At 38.8% G+C, this 23,377-nt stretch overlaps 1 protein-coding gene across 2 annotated transcripts in view; it reads left to right on the top strand.

Annotated features, from left to right (window-relative positions):
- Nucleotides 1-23,377, top strand: part of LOC147168517 (A disintegrin and metalloproteinase with thrombospondin motifs 2-like) — a 120,307-nt gene that overhangs the window by 30,229 nt on the left and 66,701 nt on the right. For both annotated transcript variants that reach the window (XM_086084753.1, XM_086084754.1), the window contains exon 3: nucleotides 22,109-22,280. In XM_086084753.1, the coding sequence (XP_085940879.1) occupies nucleotides 22,109-22,280 (172 nt within the window). The remainder of the gene's footprint in view (nucleotides 1-22,108; nucleotides 22,281-23,377) is intronic.

Here is a 23,377-nt window from a genome sequence, read left to right as displayed (position 1 = left end):
GTGGCGGCCATATTGGCTGGGGCGACTTTGCCATCCAAACAAAGTGGCGGCCATGTTAGAAGGGGAGAGAGTCCCTACAAACTGACCAAAGACGCTAGCTTAGTATCCGTCTTAGGCACGTAGCTCAAAAGGAACATATCATATCGAGTAGCTTTCATGTCTATTTGATGGTTAGTCTTTTTTTTGTGTCAAGCCCTTATCTATGTCATCTAAGCATAACAGGGGTGAAAAAAGGCAGCGCTAAAATTGCGACCAGATACAAGCAATTAGCCTCCTCCAAAGCAACAATTAGCTATATTTGTTTACAATAGTTGTGTGCATGTGTAAGTATGTTGATTACGGACAATTGGCTCTAATCCCCCCCCCCCCCCCCGATTAGTCCGTTAAATCAATACTCAATATTAGTTCACTACATTTATATTGATATTAGGGCTGCTCGAGTATGAAGAAAACATTAATTACAATTCATTTGGTAATGATTGAAATCACAATTAGGACGATCATTTGTTTTTTGGTGCAAAACAAGAAAATGTTTAGAGGTAACAAAATATTAAGACAATTAAATTTCTTTGAAACACTATAATTATGCGAGTTTCTTTTGGACCAAATAAGATTGATTAAATTGGTTATTTTAAAATAAAAAATATGAAAAAATATGCAAATATATACATGTAAACAACTCTAAATTAGTATTCATATTTTTTTCTTTTTGTTTACAACTATGCCAACTTTGTAATTGTGGAGTGTAATAATTGAAATTGTAATTGAATTTCGATTTAATTGCACAGCCCTAATTGATGTGCACCTGTGGCTTAAAAGTAAAGCACAAAGAGTCTCCGTTTCATTAAGGGACATAAGATGAGTTTGAAGTCATACTAAGTACTTCACCAATCATTTGTATGTTTAAATGCAGTTGGCATTTTCCCAAACTGTAACGCGACTGGCATTTCTGAGGGTTATGTCAGGTTACAGTTGCATGAGAACACACAAAGTGCATCCGCCCAGTGAGGCAGAGGGAAGATCAGGCTGTACACAGACGCTGCGCATCTCTGTTAGAGTCGAGGCTGGGAGCAAAGACCTCAGGTGATTAAAAAGAGAAGAGAAGAGGAGAGGGTCAAAGTGGGAAGGAAGTGAGTGAAAGGAGACAATTTGGAGGACAATGGATGACCTTGTGCTAAACAGTCAGAAGCATGTGCGGCTTCCATGGAAAACTTGGTGGATTGTGCCCCTCTCGTGTCACTGTCGCATTGACGTGCGCAGGTAAGTGTGTGTCCGTTGGTTAAATATTAAGTTGGAACTGTCAGACTCGCTTGGGAGGAACTTTGCTTCCAGGCACGTCCACCTCAAGTTCCTCAGATGAGGTGAAGAGGTTCAAACATTCGGGGTCGGATGGGGAAAACCAAATCGCGCCTTCTCCAGAGACGCAGAGCGAGTGAACCATTTCACAGGGAAGGAAGAACACAAGTGAAAGATTCTGTTCTTCCTCCCACATCTTTTTGCTCGAGTCATCTGTCCAAGTCTGAGAGAGGGGGGGGGGGGGGGGGGGGGTGCTGCGAGAGACGCGCTCAGCTGCCATTATGAAAAATACAGCATGTTTTCATTTCTGTTTGTTTTCAGTTGTCATGGCAGCAAGAAGCGGAGTTAGCCTTCCCGGGTCAGGTGTGCGTTGGTTTGACCCTCGTCTTTTCAAGCTGACAAGTGCTTGAGAGACGCCGGTTCACGCAGGCAAACCCACACAGACGCTGACATATTCGCGCACGGGTGCTTTGAACCACATCTCAGGCAGGAAGGGGCAGCCTTGGACGAGTGGTTATGAATGGAGAGGGCGAACGATAGGCATGTGGACACGGGCACATTCGCGTTTAGGTCCTTGAACAAAACGCAACATAGCACAGCCAGCATTAATATGAACTCATTCACCGCCATTGACGGCCATAGACGTCAAAAATTCATTTGAACTATTTCTATTAGTTTCACATTTGTTTCCACTTTTGTTAACAAAAGTATGAAAACCAAGATTTTTTTTATTGTAGATTTAGAACAGATATACAATTTTTGATTAATCGATTAATTACAATAAAAAAAGGAATTGTCTGACGCCCCTAATTTTTAATAATCTTTTTTTTATTAGGCATTACATTTTTTAATTAATTAATCACATGACTTCACTAGTTAACTCAAGATTAATCACAAATTTTACATCTGTTCTAAATGTACAATAAAAAATGTCCCTATGTTTTCATACTCTTGTTAACAAAAATGGAAACTGATAGAAATAGTTTAAAATAATTTTTGACGTCTATAGCCGTCAATGGCAGTGAATGAGTTAAGAATAATACATTTTATTTGGAGGATAGCACTTTTAAAAACATGTTTACAAAGTGCTTTGACAGACAAACACAAATCCCGAACAATAAAATGTTAACGACTTAATCACATACAAGTAACAACATCATCATAATATCATGAGTGCAATGGGTTAAAGGGGAAGTCAACCTTAAAAAATTCTTGACAATAATAGGTTATATGTGACCTCACTAGTCAAAACATGACATTCTGATCAACATTATATTTGTGGAATATGAGTTATGAAGCAAAATCCCAAATCTCTTTTTATCCATCTCAGTGGGCGGCCATTTTGCCACTTGATGTCGACAGAAGATGACATCACAGTTGCTCAGGGCTCAGGCAACGACCAATCGCAGATCACCTGTTTTCTGAAGCTAAACTGTGATTGGTTGTTACCTGAGACATAAGCAACAATGATGTCATTTTCACTTGACAAGAAGTGGCAAAAATCATTTTGCTGCTTAACTCATATTCCACTAACGCAATATTAACCAGAATATATAGACGAGTGGGGCTGCATAAAACATATTGTTGTCAATCATTTTTGGGGGGGTTGACTTCCCCTTTAAATGCAAAATTCTAATTTTGTCCCCATGTATGCCCGACACTACAATGGTTTCAATCTTATTCTAAGCTAAGAGGCTTGCCGGGAAAATAAAAGCTGATTGCACAATAAACACGTGGCATTAAACCTCTAAAAATGTTTTATGATTGCTGTTCTTCTGAAAAAGAAAAAAAAAGAGGTTCAGCTGGTGGGTAAAGCAACCATTAAGGCAGATTTAGGACCAGAAATGTATATATATCTTTTCACACGCTTCCAGTGTATTGTTTCATGTGTTAAACGGACATCATCTTCGTGGGAGACTGCACACATTATGCCCCCCCCCCCCAATTGTTTCTAATTTTTCATCAGCATGTAACAATAGGTAGCACGTTAACACTACAGTGAACCCCTTTTATTTTTATCACAGGAAATACGCAATATACAAACTGAGAAAATGAACAAAGATGTATGGCCAGTAGTAGAACTTGTACCTGGTTTAACATTCACATTTAATAGATATTTATGTATTATACATGGGGAAGAACACGCCAAGTCAAAATCGCACTGTAGGTGTTCACTGCACAGAAATAAAATGGTTTCAAATTTTTATTTTTTTTCCAAATGTGGTTATGCTAAACAACAACAAAATGTTCGTCACTTTCAGTCATTTGCGTATTAACAAACAGAAGCAAAAGTCCAAAACATGTTGAATGAATAAGTAAAACCAAAAAGTCTCACGTGCACATAATTCATGCGGCGCTGTCCATTTGAACTGTATTTGCAGTTCTTCAGTGCAGTGAAGAGGTAGGAAAGTGGAACAGCTCTCTCTCTCTTCCAGTTTAGTTGGAGTGAATGAATCTCTCATTCTGTGCGCAGCGTAAATATTTCAACAGTTTAGGCGCCCGCGCTAAGCCTAGCCACAGCGCTAACATGTCATTGACCATTAGTGCTAACCTGCTGCTTTTGCTTCTTTCCTCTTATCCTTCTTTCGCTTCACTCGGACAACTTTTGTGCCACACAGTTTCCATGAATTACACTAAACTATGAGATGCTTTCTAGTGTGGTTAAAAAATCCGCAAATCTCACAAATTCAAATATTTTCTTTTCTTTAAACACACACATGCCGCTGAAATTGGATCAATCAGGAGAACCTGAAGCGCAGTCTGAGACCAATCGATCCTAATCAGCGTGCACTCTATTTAGGCCGACACACAGACTTGTAAAGAAATGAGAGGCATAAGACATAATAAGACAACAATTAGTGATCCTGCTCAAACACAAATGTTGTTAGGTGGCATTTTGTTTGAGTCATTCACTGTGTTTGTACGGGCATGTAGAAGTTCGTGAAAGGATTAACCCATTTAGGAGTCCCAGTTGTCCATTTAACCTGATGGTGAATCATGCTGAAATGACAAGGCTGCATGGAAATGATCACAATTCATCTCGTTTCCTTTAAGGCTTGGTCAGAACCATCAAAAAGGCCAAAACGGGTCACAATACCGCCTAGGGGCTAATTAGCGGACAGCGACCTTTAATGTTTTCAGTGGGAAGAAGCCCATTGAGTTTGAAATGTTTGCTTCACAGTAGTGCTGCTTACACACATACAAACAGTGGCATTTGCCGCAGCGTTAGCTGTTAACACAAATATGCTAACTAGCCAAAGTGTTAATGCCATTATTGATAAATTTAGCTACACCAAAACAAATAGTTCCACAAAGAGTGGCTTTCGCCCCAAAGTTACTACAGCTGTTAGCACAATGTGCTAACGAGCCAAAAGTGTCAGCATATACGCTGACAAATTTGACTCCACCAAAACAAATAGTTCCAGAAAGAATGACCTTAGCCACAGAGTTACTTCAGCTGTTAGCGTAACATGCTAACTAGCCAAAGCGTCTAAATCAACATAGACAAATTTTATTGCACCACCAAAACAAATAGTTCCACAAAGAGTAACTTTCGCCCCAAAGTTACTCCAGCTCTTAGCACAACGTGCTAACTAGCCAAAAGTGTCAGCCTATACACTGACAAATTTGACTCCACCAAAACAAATAATTCCAGAAAGAATGGCCTTAGCCACAGAGTTACTTCAGCTGTTAGCGTAACATGCTAACTAGCCCAAGTGTCTACATCAACTTAGACAAATTTCACTCCACCACCTAAACAAATAGTTCAACAAAAACTAGCATTAGCTGCCAACATGCTAACTAGCATTATATAGCATCATAGCATGTCAATGTCCAATCAGATTGCTTGGTTGGAAGTAACTGTTGTATAATGAGAATTGTATGCCTGATGTGTACAAATTTCCAATATTTCCCCCATTCTTGTGAATTGAAAATAAAGATTCAGGTGTAACTTAGGGGTCTAGTCTAACTGTTAATTAATTGGTAATTGAATACACTACAAGGTGTGTTTCAGTTTACGAATATTGTCGAAGTTCACTTGCTTGACTTTCCACTTCAGTAACGGTTTGAAAATGATCGCAAATGTTTCTCTGTCTCTCTAACCAGTCCAAGGTGTAGGCTACTGTGTCTTTCGTCCAAAGTCCCAACCTCCTAATATTCTTTTTGTATTTTGTCTCTGAGCTAATTAAAGTTGAATTATTGATACACTTGTAAATTATTCAGAGAGGGTAATTAGCCACGGAGACAATGGTAAACACAGGTACAAGAAGGGTATCTTGGGCGAGAGACAAACCAAAAAAAGAAAGGTATGGTCTTTTTTTTTTTTTTACTTCTCTTGATTTTTGCCAGACCTCCACCTTCTCCTTCACTTCCTTTCCTCCATGATGGTTATGTTGCCATCGCTCGCATCTTGACGTTTACGTCCTTGACTCCACTGCGTTGATCTCTCTGTACTTCCCTGATGCCCTCCATCCTCCTCCATCACCGCACCGCCCGAACCTTCCATTCCATCCCTGTGCTGCACCCACTGGACTTTCCTTCCCCCCGTTGCTATGACATTAGCTAGCTGTAGCAGTGTCAGGCTTGTCTTGAGGGATGAGACTAAAGAGCTAAGTCTTGCTCTTTTAATTTAATTACTCGTCCTTCCTCCTCCCGGCCTGTTTCTCACACACTCCCTCCCTTCTAATCCGCCCATCTTTATGCTCCTTTGTCTCTTGCTCATCTCTACCTGCATGATGATTCCCGAGGCGGGGAGAAGAGGTGAACGCGGCACACCCACATCTTGCGGAATCCTGCCCGTTTTCACTCAGGGCCTGTCACCTTCTCCGCTTCTCAACGCAAATATTGATTTGGAATGTTTGAAAAGCTGCGTTGTCGGAGTAGGGGCCCGCTTCTGTGTGGGTTGGCCTAGGCTTGACCTTGATTACCGCGGTGACGCTGAGGCTCCTCATTAGTGCTGGACCGGAGGAAACAGTTGAGTAATGAGGGAGCAGTGTTGTCCCAAGGCACAAAACACACACGCACGCACACACACACGCACACAGGTACCAATGCAGCACTTGGTGTTAGTGCTTCCATGCACCTGCTGACACCTGCACTTATGCAAGAAGCCACACACGCGCACATGCTTGCGAGTACATCTCAGTCTCGTGCACCCCCCCCCCCCCCCACACACACACACACACTCACTCACTCACTCGTCTCGCCTCACCTTCTGTTTAGTGTTTTTCTCTCCCACACACATTCTGCCTCTTCCCCCGTCTCTCGTCTTCCTCCTCTTCTTCCCACCAGACAGACCTGGCAGACCTCGCTGCCCAGTGACTTCCTACAAGCCTGGAAATGCCTCAGTGTCGCCCTCCAGTGGCTACGCTCACATCACAGCTCTGTACTTTGATTAAGGATAGTAAGAGGTTGAGTTTATTTGTGCTGTATATTTATTGATAAAATATGGATTGACAAAAATACAAGGCGGCACAGTGGTTAGGTGGTGAGCTTATGTGCCTCAGCGTTCTGAAGTTTGCATGCTGTTCCCAGGTTTTCTCCAGCTATCGCGGCTTCCTCCCACATTCCAACACCATGCATGTTAGGTTAATTGATGACTATAAATCAGGGATGGGCAACTTCAATGATGGAAGGGGCCACAATTTTGCATCAGCTCACTTAAGGGGGCTACATAGGACCAACACACTTACTAACCAGATGTATGACAAAACTGTCATATGTCTGTTTTTTATTTATTTATTGAGCCATTGTACATAATTAAATGCTCAAATCCACGTTTGTAACAATATTAAGCTTTGAATATGTCCATGGTTTTGGAGGACACAAATTTGATGTGTTTTAACTCAGTCACTGCCATAAATTCATAAAAAAAATTAAAAAAAAAGATTATTAAAAATTAGTGGTAAGAGGCGATTAAAAATTGTAATTGTAATTAATCGCATGGCTTCTCCAGTTAACTCACGACTAATCACAAATTTTATATGGGTTCTAAATGTACAAAAAAAAAATCTAGGTTTTCATACTCTTGTTATCAAAAGTGGGAAAAAATGTTAATCTAATAGAATTAGTTCAAATTAAATGTAGATGTTTATAGCTGTCAATGGCAGTGAATGAATAAAAAATAATAATCAAAAGATACAAAATTCAGAGCATCAGGCGAATAAAGTTTTTAATTGTAATTAATCGCATGACTTCACTAGTTAACGCGCAATTATTCACAAAATTTATACCTGTTTTAAATGTACAATAAAACAAATCTGGGTTTTCACACTCTTGTTAACAAAAGTGGAAAAAAATGTTAAACTAATAGAAATAGTTAAAAAAAAATTTTTTTACGTTTATAGCCGTCAATGGCAGTGAATGAGTTAAGAAATATAATAAAGATGATAATAATAAAAAATATCTGTCAGGCATCCTTAAAGGAAATGAGCAGTTTTACATTAATTCTGCTTTTTTATTTTATTTTATGACACAGCAGTTAACTTCTCTTTATATTCTTATGATACTGATGAATTTAATGTTACTAACGACACAACCTGCACAGATGGCGTCCACATTTTCTGGGGTCGTATTGTGGACCACACTAACAATAACCAACTCTTGCTAACGTAAAAAAATAATACTTTTAATCTTACTACAGACATCCTTTATGACTTGACACGCATGCATTATGCATATTCAGCAATCTTAAATCGATGATGAAAACTCACCTCACAAATTAGATTACCAATAATACTGGGTTTATTATGGTTAAGTACCAATTACAGACAATAAACCGCCTGCGGGGTCTGGACCATGTGAAACCTGCAATCACATAATTAAAGAGGTTTACCATAATCAACGCCTCAATCTGTGCGATTATATCAACACTCCCTTTTCACACACTTAAATACACTTAACACACACACAGCGGAATCCTCGCTATTCCGGCAGGAGGCCTCGGTGGCTTTTTAAGTTGGAAACAATAAACTTTTTTTTTGTTTGTTTATGTGTTGTGATATACTTTTTAGCAACGCCTATGAAAATCTGAATTGACCTCGTTTTGTTTTTATACAATATAAAACTTGATGAAACCAGAAAAGTGTCCCCGTTGAGAATTTTGTTCTTTGAGTTTTACTCATACTAATATGTTTGCCATTCAGTTATTTTGTTGCAAAATAATTGTCTTCATTATTCTAGTTTTGCTCTACCCCAGTTAACACAATTAAAAAAAAAAAGTGCTTAATGACAAGTAAAAGCACACTATTTGGCCGATCCCGTAAGTAGTTCTACCCGGAACTGTTTTAATGGTCACCACTACCCCCCCCCCCCCCCACACACGCACTCGACCCCCTATTAAGCCGCTGGGTGCTACAAAATGATAACTTGTGATTCTTGTGTTTCAAATCACAACCACTGACCAACCAAAGTCCCCCAATTCATGAGCTGTATCGCTACAAACGTGAAATATTCTAAAGAGAAAAAAAAACAAAAAACAAACAAACGTGAAATATTTTTGCTCTGTGTGTAGTCAGCCTAAATAATGAGTTTCTTTCAAATAAAGCATGTTGTCCACAATATTCAAATGTCTTGAGATGCAACTGCATCTGTATGGAGCGTTTCCACAGGTAGCGTCCCTCGAGTTAGTCCAGGTGTGTACGTTCTCGCTGAGACTTATTTCCTTTTGGGTCAAACGAGTGGCGAGTGAGCGGGGGCAACTCCCTGTTGGTTCCTAAGTCCGCCCGGAGACAAAGCCATTAGCTCTCTCTCGCCCAGTAATCTGTATGGTGAGCAGGTAGGGGAGGGTCTTCTCGTTGCTCTGTTGCTAGGTTACAGGTATAATAGATGTGGAGATATTGAGAGACACTGTAGATGGCGATGAGGTTGGGCGCGTGCACTTTGTGAGCGTGTGCGTGCAAATGGATGACGCTGTCAGGGTGGGGACACGAATGGAGGATGCCAAGCGTGGAGCATAAAATTTGTGTTGATGAATTTAAATCTTGTGAGTTGTGACACTCACTAATCTTTCATGTACTTTTTAATGGCAACAAATGGGATTTGGGACTTTTCTCTTCAAACTGAGAGAGGAAAGTGGATGAAATGACAAACAGATGGAGGACAAACAAGAATGTGTTCTTTGTACGAACATCCTGGAGACGCAGGAGCAGTTTTGTAATTGTTCACTGCGGGCTGATCTCAGGCCTGCGCTGGCTTTGCAATTCATTTAGCGAGCTGTTGTATTAATCACAGGCCGCTTTAGACGACGCTGCTCACAGAGCAGCTGTTCCGCTGCAATCATGGAGCGGTCAGCCGCCACTAATCGGGGTCATTTATCAAGCCGTGAGACCGCACGTAACAAATGTGCACCCAATAAAATAATGTTCGCACGCACGCACGCGCGCACACACACTCACACAAACCGATGTCTGGGCAGGGCTTATAAGATGATGGGTGTTTCTATCTATCTATCTCTCTCTCTCTACCTACCTACCTAAACCCATCCATCCATCCATCTCTCTCTCTCTTTCACTCTCTCTTTCTCTCTCTCTACCTACCTACCTATCCATCCATCCATCCATCCATCCATCCATCCTTCCTTCCTTCCCTCCCTCCCTCTCTCTCTACCTACCCACCCATCCATTCATTTCTCTCTCTCTCTCTTCTCTCTCTCTCTCTCTTCTCTCTCTCTCTCTCTCCCTCCCTCCCTACCTACCCATCCATCCATCCTTCCCTCCCTCCCTCCCTCCCTCCCTCTCTCTCTACCTACCCACCCATCCATCCATCCATCCATTCATCTCTCTCTCTCTCTCTCTGTCTATCTCTCTCTACCTATCTACCTACCCAACCAACTCCTCCATCCCTCCAACCATCCATCAATCTCTCTCTCTCTCTCTCTCTCTCTCTCGCTCTGTCTTTCTGTCTCTCTCTCTCTCTCTCTCTCTCTGTACCTACCTACCTACCTATCCATCCATCCATCCCTCCCTCCCTCCCTCTCTCTACCTACCCACCCATCCCTCTTTCTCTCTCTCTCTCTACCTACCTAAACCCATCCATCCATCTCTCTCTCTCTTTCTCTCTCTCTTTATCTCTCTCTTTCTCTCTATCTCTCTCTCTACCTACCTACCTACCTATCCATCCATCCTTCCTTCCTTCCCTCCCTCCCTCTCTCTCAACTACCCATCCATCCATCCATCCATATCTCTCTCTCTCTCTATCTATCTATCTATCTATCTATCTATCTATCTATCTATCTATCTATCTATCTATCTATCTATCTATCTATCTATCTATCTATCTATCTATCTATCTATCTATCTATCTATCTATCTATCTATCTATCTATCTATCTATCTATCTATCTATCTATCTATCTATCTATCTATCTAAGCCACAATCATCCACAATCCTCAGGCCAGTACCTGACTGGAATGCCATTTTCCTCAGTGCCCGAGTGAATTCCATCCAAGCGCACATCAGCTTTATGATTTATCACCTCCCAACTTGCCAGCCTCTGTACAAAGTGCAGACATTCTCTTATAATCCTACCAGCACCGAGCACAACCGCAAAAGAAACTAAGTGGAAAACACGTGCAGTCACCAGATTGTGTTCATTTTTCAAATATGTCCTAACTGGTTCTCAGTGGAATTGAGGAATTGTTGGATTTTGTGGACGACAGTATTGCCATAGTAAAGGCCACAAAAGGCTGTTTTGTTAATAATTTGCAAATATTGAATTTAAAAGTTGTGTTGTAGTTCTCCAGACCCCTTTTTAAGGTCTCATCTCGGAATCGAAGGCATTTTTGCTTGCTCTTGTCTCAGTCTGCGATGGGGCAGACTCTGGATTTTTGATCAAGGCTGGATGGAGACTGTCGTTAAACAGAATGCAGGTGCGCTGCCGTCCTGGTGTCACCTTGAGTGCCACGCCCACTGCGCACAGAAAATGGATAAAGACAAAATTTGTATGTCTGCCAACTTGTTACTAATAAAAGTTGCACTTTGTAACAATTTGCCTACAAATATCTTTACAATAGCCTTTTTATTTGATCATTTATGATTGAATTTTTTTTTACTTTGTAGGTTAACACCTTAGAAATGGGTACTCGTCCAGTTTTCAGACTGGATTCGGGTTTCCCGCCCTCTGTCTGCGAATGTGATGTCATGTGTGCATTGTTTATGTGAAGAAGGGAAAATGCAATTTAATTTTTCTGCCACAGGTGGCAGTAGCGATTCGAAGTTCAATTCGAACTGTTAAATGAACTACACTGAAGACAGTTAAAATCGGAACATCTCATTCTAAGACAATGAACGAAAATAAGCACTTTTCTTCCCTTGATTGTTCAAAGCAGCCAAGTTAGCATGCGTAGCATTATGAAAAGCAAGATACATGTCAGGTCTTAATAAAAAATTTTTTTAGTTTTTTTAAAATTATTATTTTTTGAAATATACACAGGCTTGATCTTGCCTCACACAAAATTTTGCTGATCCGTCATTGTCAGTCCATAATTTTTTCAAGCTGAACCAAACTGTAGTTGTCTGGAATTTTATCTTAACCGCGCTTACATCATCACTTGGTCGCCATCATTTTAGGACCAACAGACAAAGGCGGGCATTCCGCCAGTCGTCAACAAAACTGCCGTCACTTCAGAACTGTTATCTCAAATGTGAAATGTCTTCAACGCTGAAAAAGTCAAGCTGCCTCGATTGAACTTTAGGCAACAGCTATGGCGGCAATTAGAATGGAAGAGGATTCATCAGTGCTGACAGTGATCTGACGACGGAGTAAATTATCTTTATTTGCTACTTTCGCTCTCGATCGTTTGAAACGACTCGCTTCTGCCTCCCGGTCATCCTCTATTCTTTCCTCTGATTGAGACGCGATGATGCTTATCGATCCCTTTCAAAGCCGCCACCGCCTTCACTTGGTGCTCGTATTCACGCGGCTTTCTTTCCGACTGAAATAGAATTTGCTTGGACGGGCAGAAGGAGAGCGAAAGCGTCTGTCCTGTTTTCGCGACAATGAGTATTGGAAAGGAGGTGGCAAAGTGTGTGTATGCGTTGGCGTGGGTTTTGTTTTGTGTGTCAGGCACTACCGCTTGATCTGCCAGGCTGTCACTTGTTAGCTGCCTGTGTCAACTCGCTCCGTCCCTGAACCCGAATTTCCACGGATCATGCCGTTTGGGCTCAACAGGTCTGGCTTATTACTGTTATTCCCGAAGAAGTCAGTCACGTCTGAAGTTATATAACTGCATGCAACATTCAGTCGGAAAAGAATAATAATCTTCATTTTGTGAAAATGACGGGATGGTGTAATAAATAGTGGGATTGTGTGTGTTTTGGAATCAAGTGATGGAAATCTAACCAGTAGGGGCTCTTGAAGATGCTCGAGGACAGGGTTCAGCAAACTTTACTGTCAAAACGGCCATTTTAGGCCAAATAAATAACGGAAATCTGTTTGGAGCCACAAAATATTTGAACATTAAATGACACAGTGTGTCTGTGTTAGTTGAATGTACTGAGGGCGCAAGAGCTAACTAGAGTTGCACCATAACAGAAAAATATGTAGCATCCAATTCATTTTCTTCTACCTTTTTTCTTTAGTTTTGGGATTTTTTGTTTGTTTTTATGGATATTATGTTAATGTTGTGCCCCTCTTATTCTTTCTTCTTTTTTTTTTACATTTTATGGTGATTTTATTTCATTTTTTGTCTTTTGTGATATACATTTTCTGACATTTCTGTGGACATTTTATGGTAATTTTCAGATTTTTTTTTGTGTGTGGAAATTTTACAATTACATCTTGAACATTTTCTTTTCTGCCTTTTTTTATTTATCTACTTTATGACTTTAAAGACATTTTAAGGTACTTTTCTGCTTTTCTCCATGTGTTTTCTTACATTTCATAGTTGCTTTTTGAAAATTTTATTTTCTTCCTTTTTTATCCAACATTTTATAGTAATTTTCTGCTTTTCTGCTTCCTTTTTTGGACATTATGTGGTCACTTTTTGAATATTTTTAGGAAATAAAAAAAACTTTCATCAACCTTTCAAAATGTTGACTTTTTTTTAATATTCGTTTTTATTTTTTGTTTAGTAATTAATTCAATTAAATAATATTTTATCTAAAAAATAAACTTGTAAAAAATTTTTTTTAGAGCGATCCATAGGGACCCACAGGAGTGGGGCTAAAGAGCTACATGTGGCTCCCGAGCCGCAGGTTGTAGACCCCTGTTCTATAGGAGATAAGTGAGGCCTTAAGTGGATTGCCTCACCTCCTGTCATTGACACTACCGTAATCACTCTTCTAGGGCCTCACTGATAGTTAGTGTGAATGGCCGAGGGACCTTAAACCTTAAATGACCCTCACTCCCGCTCCCTGTTGTTCCCACTCTCTCGCACACTGTGATAAAAAAAAAAAAATTAGGTCATTAGCTGAACAATTTGCAAATGAGGCGGAGAAAGTGGAGACGGAGGAGTGACCGGCTTGCGTGTGAGCCTGCGTGGGTGTTTTCTGACTGGATGTGTGTGACCATTTTAGAGACCACTCTATGTAATGAGTGGAGCAAGATGACAGGGTTGGGTCACTAAGTCCTCTATGGCTTAAATCAAACTGGCATCTGGCTTCCACCCCCAACCCGTAAACACACACGTCACGTCACACGCTCATACATAACCTTACTTTATCAGTGTGCTTAAGTATGTGTGACGAAAAACTCTCTTTTCACACATTTGCATCTTATTTCTAATTATAATCGCTTTGATTGCACTTCAGCATATGATGTGGATCCATTATTTAGTGGCACTTACTCAAGATGTCTCCAAGTAGCACGGAGGAGCAATTGCTTTATTTTGTATTACTTTTAATTGGTAGTGATAACGAGTCGCTGCTAATTAGCTACAACTAACAATTATTTCAGTAATGGATTAATCTGTCCATTTTCTTTTTTTTATTAATTCATGAATCGGATAATAAAATAAATTCCTATACTTTTTATTTTTTTCAAATCGACAGTGCATGGTTCAGTTACTGGTTTGGTCTGTAAATTGGAAATTAAATAAATCTTTTATTTATTTATTTTATTTTGGTCACCATTAATGGAATCAAATTGTAATTATTTATTATTTTTATTATTTTTATTTATTTATTATTTATTTATTATTTAATTTATTTTTAATGTATCCCCCATAAGTAGTGGGAACAATTTCCCATTGTATCAATTGCGTTTTAGCATAATGGAACCTTTAGAAGAAGAAAACATATATCTCAATTTTGTATCAGCACAAAATGTAAATGTCTGGGTATTTTCAGTGACGTCTGTCCTTAATCTGCCTCTTTGAATTGCTTCTGATTTTTCATAGCTGCCTTGCTTGTGTAAGGGATTGATTCTCTTTTGACTGAAAGCGTGAATGATATGGAGGATTACTGCATGTAGGAGACGCGCACACACACACATAGTGGACTGATTGAAGGACCCCAACGGGGTGTAACTTTGATGGCCACCACCACATCCGCTCGCTGTGCCCCCCCCCCCCCCCCCCCAACCAGGACATTTCCACATGGTTCAAGTTACTTTTACAATTTCACTGTGTGTTGACAATGCAGCACCTCTGGTAGGTGGACACTCGTGGTAGCAGAGTCCAGACTTGAAGACTGCGGGTCTCCAAGGGAGGTTTGTGGTTTGTGTCGCCATCTCGTTGGCCCTGAGGGCTGTTATAATAACATTCTACACATTATGAGCTGTGTGCTTTGAGGGGGTGTTTTGTTTGGTTGTTAGCCAGATGTGAGCATGTGGCGCAGGTCGCACTTGAAAGAAAGTTTTTCTCTTCTTTAATTTTGAAGATAATAAATGTGTCACTGAGGCCATTGCTTGTGCTGTATATTTATAAAGTGATTGAAATGTGAGCTGAAATAGATTTAGCAGCCTTTCGGGATGACTTTATGTAGGCACTAACGTCACCAATGCCTGCAATTCATAATTATTAACAGTGTGTCTGAAAATGAAGAGGTATCGCAATTTTGGATTTGGCACTGATTTCCTTCACTGTGATATAAATAAATGAAATGTTGGAATTGCAAATGATAATCACTAAATCTTACAATTGTTTAGTGATTAACTCATTCATTGCCATTGACGACTATAGACGTCCAAAATTCATGTGAAGTATTAGTTTAACATTTTTTTTCATTTCATATTATTTTTTTCTAGAATTTTTTTATTGTACATTTATAACAGATATAAAAATGATCATGCGATTAATTACGAGTAAATGCACCTTTAAACAAACAAAAATTATTAAATTTTTATTGTAATCAATCACATGACTTCACTAGTTAACTAACGATTAATCTGTTCTAAATTTACAATATTTTTTTTTCTAGGTTTTCATACTCTTGTTAGCAAAAGTAGATTTTTTTTAAACTAATAGAAATAGTTCAAATGAATATTTGACGTCTATAGCCGTCATTGGCAGTGAATGAGTTAACTCAGACCTTCAAAAGAGTTGCAATACATTGGGAAACTAATTGCACTATTGCAATATTAGTACCGATTATTACAGGGTTTTTTTTACGATTGCTTAAGCACGAAATACAAAATAGGGCTCGGATTTTAAAAACCCGACACACAATTAACACAACCATTCACACGAGATGCAGAACATCTCACATCCAGTGCAAAATGAATCACTCCTGTCAAAACTCTAAACACATGTATATAAACCAATCTTACGTACACACGCGTCATAAGGTTTACAGTTTTTTCACAGCCACATTCTTGAAGGACACACACATACACACATAGTCAATTGATACACAAAAGCTCAGCATTCGCAGCACACTCAAGTGCAAAATTGAAAACCCAATTATAAAAATTCAACACACAATGTGAATGCCATCCATCTATTTTCTGTACCGCTTGTCCTCACAAGGGTCGCGGTCACAATGTGAATGGCAATGCCATTTTTTCCTTTTGGAAAATGGGTGTGTTGGCCCACGAGTATGCAACAAAATCATTGTTTTATTTACAGTGATTCAGTGCACACGCATTTCTAATTAAAATGTATGTAAAAAAATAATGAAAGGAGTTAATTAGACCACATCAAGTCTCCTGTTTCTATCTGGCCAGAGGGCTTCATCCATAACACAGAGGATGGTCTCTCTGGCAAGGCACCTCGGGGAAAAAAAAAAAAAAAACGCCTCGAGTGCCTCATAGTTCTCCTGATTCAGACCTGGGTGTTTAGAGATAGAACATAGACAAATAAAAATACTGTAAAAAAAAAATTTATACAAAAAAAAAAAGAGAGGAGAATTAAATAACTTAAATAAATAGTTGAGATCAGGGGTGGGCAACCCTGCGTGTTTTGGATGTCTCCCTCCTCCAACATATAGGTGAGCATTGTTATCAGGCTCCTCCAGAGCTGAGTTGATCATTCGAATCATCTCTCGGACTGGGACCTAGAGTATTGTCCAATACCAATATCGATCTGATACGATATCAATATCGAATTGAGAGCCCTTTAAACGTAGCGGCGTACAGACTTCATCAAGCATTTCTCACTAATGCAATACTTCTCACAGTATTAACTCATTCACTGCCATTGACGGTTATAGACGTCAAATATTAATTTGAACTATTTCTATTAGTTTTTTTTATTTAATTTTTGTTAAAAAGAGTATGAAAACCTAGAATTTTTTTATTGTAGATTTAGAACAGATATAAAATTTGTGATTAATCGTGATTTAACTCGTGAAGAACATGCAATTAATTACGATTAAAAAAATGTATCGCCTGGCGCTCCTAATTTTTAATAATCTTTTCTTTTCTTTAATCGCGTCAGGCGACTCACGATTAATCATAAATTTTATATCTGTTCTAAATCTACAATAAAAACAATTATAGGTTTTCATACTCTTGTTACCAAAAGTGGGAATTTTTTTTAAACTAATAGAAATAGTTCAAATGAATTTTTGACGTCAATAGCCGTCAATGGCAGTGAATGAGTTCAAGTCTTCTAAAGGCGGATGAAAACAAATGTCACAGAGGTGCAATCACTGACGCAATTGTGTAAATGAAGTGAAAATGAGCCCTTTTGTCTCAGTTGCACTCACAAATACATTTAACAATTGCGTCAACATTGCCATTCTTCATCAGTGGATGATTTGAACAAACTGCCCTCTCTTTGTGTGCAGTGGAGGTACCCTCTGGCATCCACTTATATTTAATGTTCCAGCTTTTGTGTTGCCGGAACAGTCGAGTGGCTCTTTCAATAAAGCAGCTGGTGTCGGTACACACGGTACATGCTCAGCTCTCCGGACAAGTAATCCCCTGGAGTTGCACCAGGAGAAGACGTTCATTGTGGATTTGTGTGCCGACGCTTTGAAGCTGTGTTGACTTCGACTTTTCAAAGGACATGCCCGCTCACATGATGACCACCACCCTCCCCCCCCACCTGAGTTCTGATCGATCCAACGACGTCTCTGTCCCACGTGTCATATATATATCTTTTTTTGACACAGCTCTTCTCTCTGCACTGCTTGGTATTCAGGAGTGGCAAAGCATGCACCATCTAAGATCCATCAGCTCCGATCGGAATGCCGCACCACGGCTTTGGGGAGATGCCGGGATGAAACGGGAGCGAGGGAGCGAGGGAGGAAGGGAGCGAGCGAGATGACAGGTCAATGGCTAGTTGATGTGGTTTTGCCACCAGAGCCTCAGGCTTATAAAGAGAAAGATGGAATGGGGAAAAAGAACAGTGTCAAGTGAAAGTGAGGCTCCTTTTACAAAATTTGAGTAGGATTTCACACAGAGAGTCATAAATTGTCATTATTATACATGGTGACTTGAGTCATGTAAGTAATACATTTCAATTGTTTATCGAGCCTGCATGTATCAATCAAATAATTTATTCCACAGTACTTAGACATTTTGAAGAGGTAGGAAGTCAGTCTTATGACTAACTAAAATGGACCTCGTTAATGTTAATTTCACATTTAAATCAAAGTCTTTTTTTCATCATTGTCATTATAGAGCGGGCCTTAAGGGTTTGTATGCCTATACCTACAATTCTTGTAGGTAGAGTTAGGTATTTTACCCTATTGGGTAAAAAAATAAAAGAGAATACAGGAAATACATTTGACATTTTTCTATGCATGGAAGCTTCCGGCTGTACTGAGACAAGGCACGTTTAGCATTTCATTGTTCTGTCTGTCACTATACATCGCTTGCATAGATAGATCAACAAAAATACATTATTTGGAGTAAGTAATATTTTTCAGAGCACTTGGATGATTGGATATTTTGTGTCTCTCTTTGCTCTTTAAGACTCATTCAAGAAGCACTCGTTTACATTTGTAATGTGTATGCCATAATCAAGAGAGCCTATTATTTTAAGCATTTTAAATGTAAAAAAAAAATCAATTTCACTTCCTTGATGTAATAAGGTTTTAATGATCGGCGAAACGATGTGCATGTACTGATACCTATTGAGGCAAGACCCGGCCTTATTTCAAGGTTTATATTATTTCAAGGTTTATATTATTTCAAGATGTCTTGTGGCTGTTTGACAATCATGAACTCGTAATTAGAAATGACAAAAATAGAAAGTTGCCATTTATTTCATGCAATTGTAAGGAAAAATGCTATGCATAAATGATCTGTCATTGTTTTTATTTGGACATTTTATGCGTCAAAAGTACTAGTGGTTCCGTATGCAGGACCAAAACTGTCAACATTAAAAATAAATAAATGAATAAATAAATAAATAAAAGTGAAAATAAAAACGGATATAAAAAATACAATTCAACGATTAAATATAAAAACATAAATATAAATAGAAATAAAAACAAAATGTACATATATATATATATATATCCATAAATTAATATAATAAAAGTAAAACATAAATACAAAAACAAAAAAACGAGATTCAAAAAATTTAATTAAATATAAAAATAAATGTAAAAGTAAATACAAAAATAAATATATAAATATAATTAAATATCAATCAATAAATAAAAACTCTCACATTTATTTATTTCATAGTGCAGACGCTCTGCCAGGACAAAATGTTATTCAAATGAGGGTGCGGTCCTAAGCATGTCTTGGGTTGGACTCCGCCATTGCAAACTGCCTTTCATTGGTCGAGTGAGCAAGCGCTCCAGCATTGGACGACTATTTTGTCCACTGTCACGCCGACTCAAGTCGCAAGTCGTGTTGGCAGTGGACATGATAGTCGTCCATTGCTAAAGCTCTCCAATGCAAGCCGGCGAGACTTCCTTGTTCGCCGAGTCGCTTTAATTGATATTTAATTATATTCATATATTCATTTTTGTATTTATTTTTAGATTTATTTTTTTAATCTCGTTTTTTATTTATTTATTTATTTTGGCATTTATTTATTTATGGATACATATATATATATATATTTGTTGTTGTTTTGATTTCCATTTGTATTTTTTTATTTATTTAATTTTTTAATTATATTTTTTATATCCGTTTTTATTTTCACTTTTAGTCGTTTATTTATTCATTTATTAATTTTGGCAGTTTTGGTCCTCCTTAGTTCCGGTTCTTGGTATTGGTACCGGTGACTACTTTGGAGTTTTATTTTGTAGACACAAGAATGACACTATTGCTCACGTTGTCATTGAAATCGCTAAACGATCTTTTCATTACATGTTCTCGTGCAATATCTGAAACTTTCGGCGCTCGAAATGTAAGCAAAAGTCCTAATAATAATGTTTTTCTGCTCCTGTTTATTTTTGGCTCCCTTTCTTAAACAAATTTCCACTCCAAAGCGTTGTCATTGTGCCTTTTCCCTCATGACTCTCATGTCCTGCAGTATGTTGCCTTGGCGATTAACAATTGTCTTAGCCAGACACATGCAATCAGAGGAAATGTACAATTTGGCCGTGTGTATTCTCCTACAAATTTTCAGGATTTGTGTGTGTATGATTCTTAAATTGCGTTCATCTTCCTTCAGTCTCCATCCCAGTCTTAGCCAGTCAGTTTGAGTTTGCTCGCAGTCAGTGTGCGTTTGTGTGAGTGTTGGTAAGACAGATGTGCCGAACGACCTGACAGGAAGTGTTGGTCCGAGCTGGCGGCGAGACAGTCTCATCTCCTGATATGGCCATTTCACACATCAGGTGTCACTCTGGCCTTTGCGGGGGTCTCACTCGGCATCACTGCTGCTTCCTCCTCAAAGGATTTCTGACTTGAACGTGTCACTGATTGAAATGGTCGTCAATGCGGGCGATGGTAAGATGAGCTTTGTGGTCTTCACGACAGCAGGCTGATGTGTAAATATGGTGTTTAATCGCTCGTAATAAATTATTAATTGTTATTTTTCCTCATTAAAATACACATTACAATATTTTGAGAAGTTTTTTTTTGAGCGGATGAATGACTTGTGTCTTAATCCATCACTGTAATTAAAATAAATAAATAAATCGGATCTATGATCCATAATAGTCATAAAGTCAGCTCATTGTGTGTCCGTGGAGAAAATCAATGTTGCAACAGGCTGCAATGTCACCTTTTTGTCATGTCGGTCACACTGACACAGAAAGCAGCTGCTACACAACGCGAGAGACTCAACAAACAACAGCACACCCACTTTCCCACTCAAATCTACTTCCGTGTTACTCGCAGTCATGATCACACATCATCCACGGGAGGGCAAATGTGCCCTGTGTGAGTGCTCATTTTTTTTGGTCACATCAGCCAATTAGCTGCTGAGATTTGCCATTTAAACATAGCGGGAAAAATGATGTCGGCGTGGTCATGAAGGTTGTTTATGATTCTGCGGCATAAGTCGTTTTTTTTTGTTGGACAGCAACAAAATGTGGAGTTTTGCTGTTTGAAAGGAAAATACACTTTATACACCATGTCATTTTTATTAATAATTCCTAGTGGCACTTAATTTCGGATTTTGATTGGTTAAGCTTCAGATATGCCACCATTTGAAAGTCGCCGATGTGATGCGCACACAAATTAAAACACACACAAACAGCATGGAGGAGATGCTAACACTGAGCTAACCATATGGTAAACTGCTTAGCCTAACCCTAAAGCAATTGACTCCAGATTCACTCATTAAGCCACACCCCTTAAAGGCACACACCAACACACAATTACTACATTATGTGTGTGAGAGAATTGTGGCTTAATAATAGTTTTTAAAAAACTGTTAATTTTTTTACATTGTGTTTAATTGTGTTTTATATTTAGCATTTGCTATTTGTCTTTATTAAAAGGAAGTCAACATTCAAATGTTCTTAATAATATGTTTGAGGCAACCCCATTCGTTTGTATTATGATAAATATTATGTTTGCAGAATATGAATTAAGCAGCAAAATTCACTCCTTTTTATCCATCTCAGGTGGCAGCCATTTTGTCACCTGCTGCCGACAGAAAATGACATCGTAGTTGCTTAGGGCACCGGTAACGACCAATCGGCTGTTTTCTGAGTTTGGTCATGTGACTTTGTTACTTGAGCCCTAAGCACCTGTGATGTCATTTTCACTCGACAAGTGGCAAAATGGCCGCCCCTAAGATGAATAAACTGGACTCTGCTGCTTTATTCATAGTCCACAAATGCAATATTAATCAGAAAATTATGTTTAGACTAGTGAGGCTACATAGAACATATTATTGTGAAGCACATTATTATTTTTTAAGGCTTCACCTTTCAAAATATCTTTGTTTTTTGCATTGCCGGTAATAATGGTACCACTGCACCAAGGGATACAAATTAAACATTTTTATTTATACATATGTTTAAAAATAGGCTCTGTATACTGAAATGTATCTCTTCATGTGTTTTTTTTTTTTAGGCTGGTATGATCAGGACGGAGCAAGACGAGTACTTCATCGAGCCAGCGGAAAGAGGCGAGGGAGTGATTGAGAGGGAGGAGGGAGGAGGAGGAAGAACGCACATCGTTTATCGCTCTTCAGCCGTAAAGAAGGCGCCCATTGACAGCACAGCGGGAGACTCCCACTCCAGAGGTCAGTCGCTCACACTGTGTGTGCATACTGTGTACTAGAGGTGGGAGTAAGTCATTGCTTTGCAAGTCGCAAGTAAGTCTCAAGTCTTTGCCTTCAAAACCCGAGTCAAGATTGACAAGCAATTCACAAGTCGTACACTTTGAGTTTCAAGTCCTTTCGAGTCATTTTAACAACATCGTAGATGATATTATTTGGAGTGAGCATCAAAGTAGGACTCGGGGAGTGAGCCCAGAATGGTGCAACAGATTTCTGTGTTTGCAATGTGTTCACCAGTGAGTTGACAGTCTCATTAACTACGCAGTTAGCAACAATATTTAGCCGATAAACAACTAACATGAGCTTACTTACCGTTCTTTGTGCAACTTCAGATGTTGAACGAAGTTTGAAGTTGTTGCCTCTGCGTCAGTGATGTAAACCTGGACATACTGCAATTCAGTTTTTGTTGAACCTCATAGTTTTTGTACCCAAACAACTAGTGGTGCAACTGATCACAAGAGTCCTGGATCGGATATAAAAAATAAACACACACACACACACACACAAAAAAAATGAAATCAGATAAATAGAACTTTGTCTTAATTTATTTTATAAAATGCTTTTGACCATTAAATTAAAAAAATATATATATAAACTCAAAATGTCTAATATGGCCACAACTTTAAGTGCAATATAAGGCAAGATACATAATTATTTTATACATGGTCCATGTATAAAATAACAAGGTGAAGGTATCCTGCTTTATGTTATATTGCACTTGTAATGCACTGAAATCAAAATGGCCATATTGGACATTTTGAATGTTTTTTTTGTGTCTTTTTTTTATTTTTATATACTATAAATGAAGGCAAAGTCATATTTATTTATTTTTAATAATGAAAAATACATCTAAGTGCAATTTAAGGCACATTCCCGTTGTTTAAACAGGGAGCGTGGATTACAAAGTAGCATAGGTCCACAATAAGAAAAGCAAGCAAGCCAGGCAACAACTGTCAAACTACTGTTGCTAGCCAGGCACTCAATGCTAACGCTAACAGTTAGCTACTAGCTACGAATGCCGGAGACTTGTACCGTATCGTGCAATGACGGCGTAATTAACT

Source organism: Leptonotus elevatus, chromosome 9 (assembly GCF_054856555.1).
Source record: "Leptonotus elevatus isolate MCC_2025b chromosome 9, RoL_Lele_1.0, whole genome shotgun sequence".
NCBI classification, from domain to species: Eukaryota; Metazoa; Chordata; class Actinopteri; order Syngnathiformes; family Syngnathidae; genus Leptonotus; species Leptonotus elevatus.
Note: the sequence above shows the minus strand (reverse complement) of the source record. Positions and strands in the feature narration are given on the sequence as shown.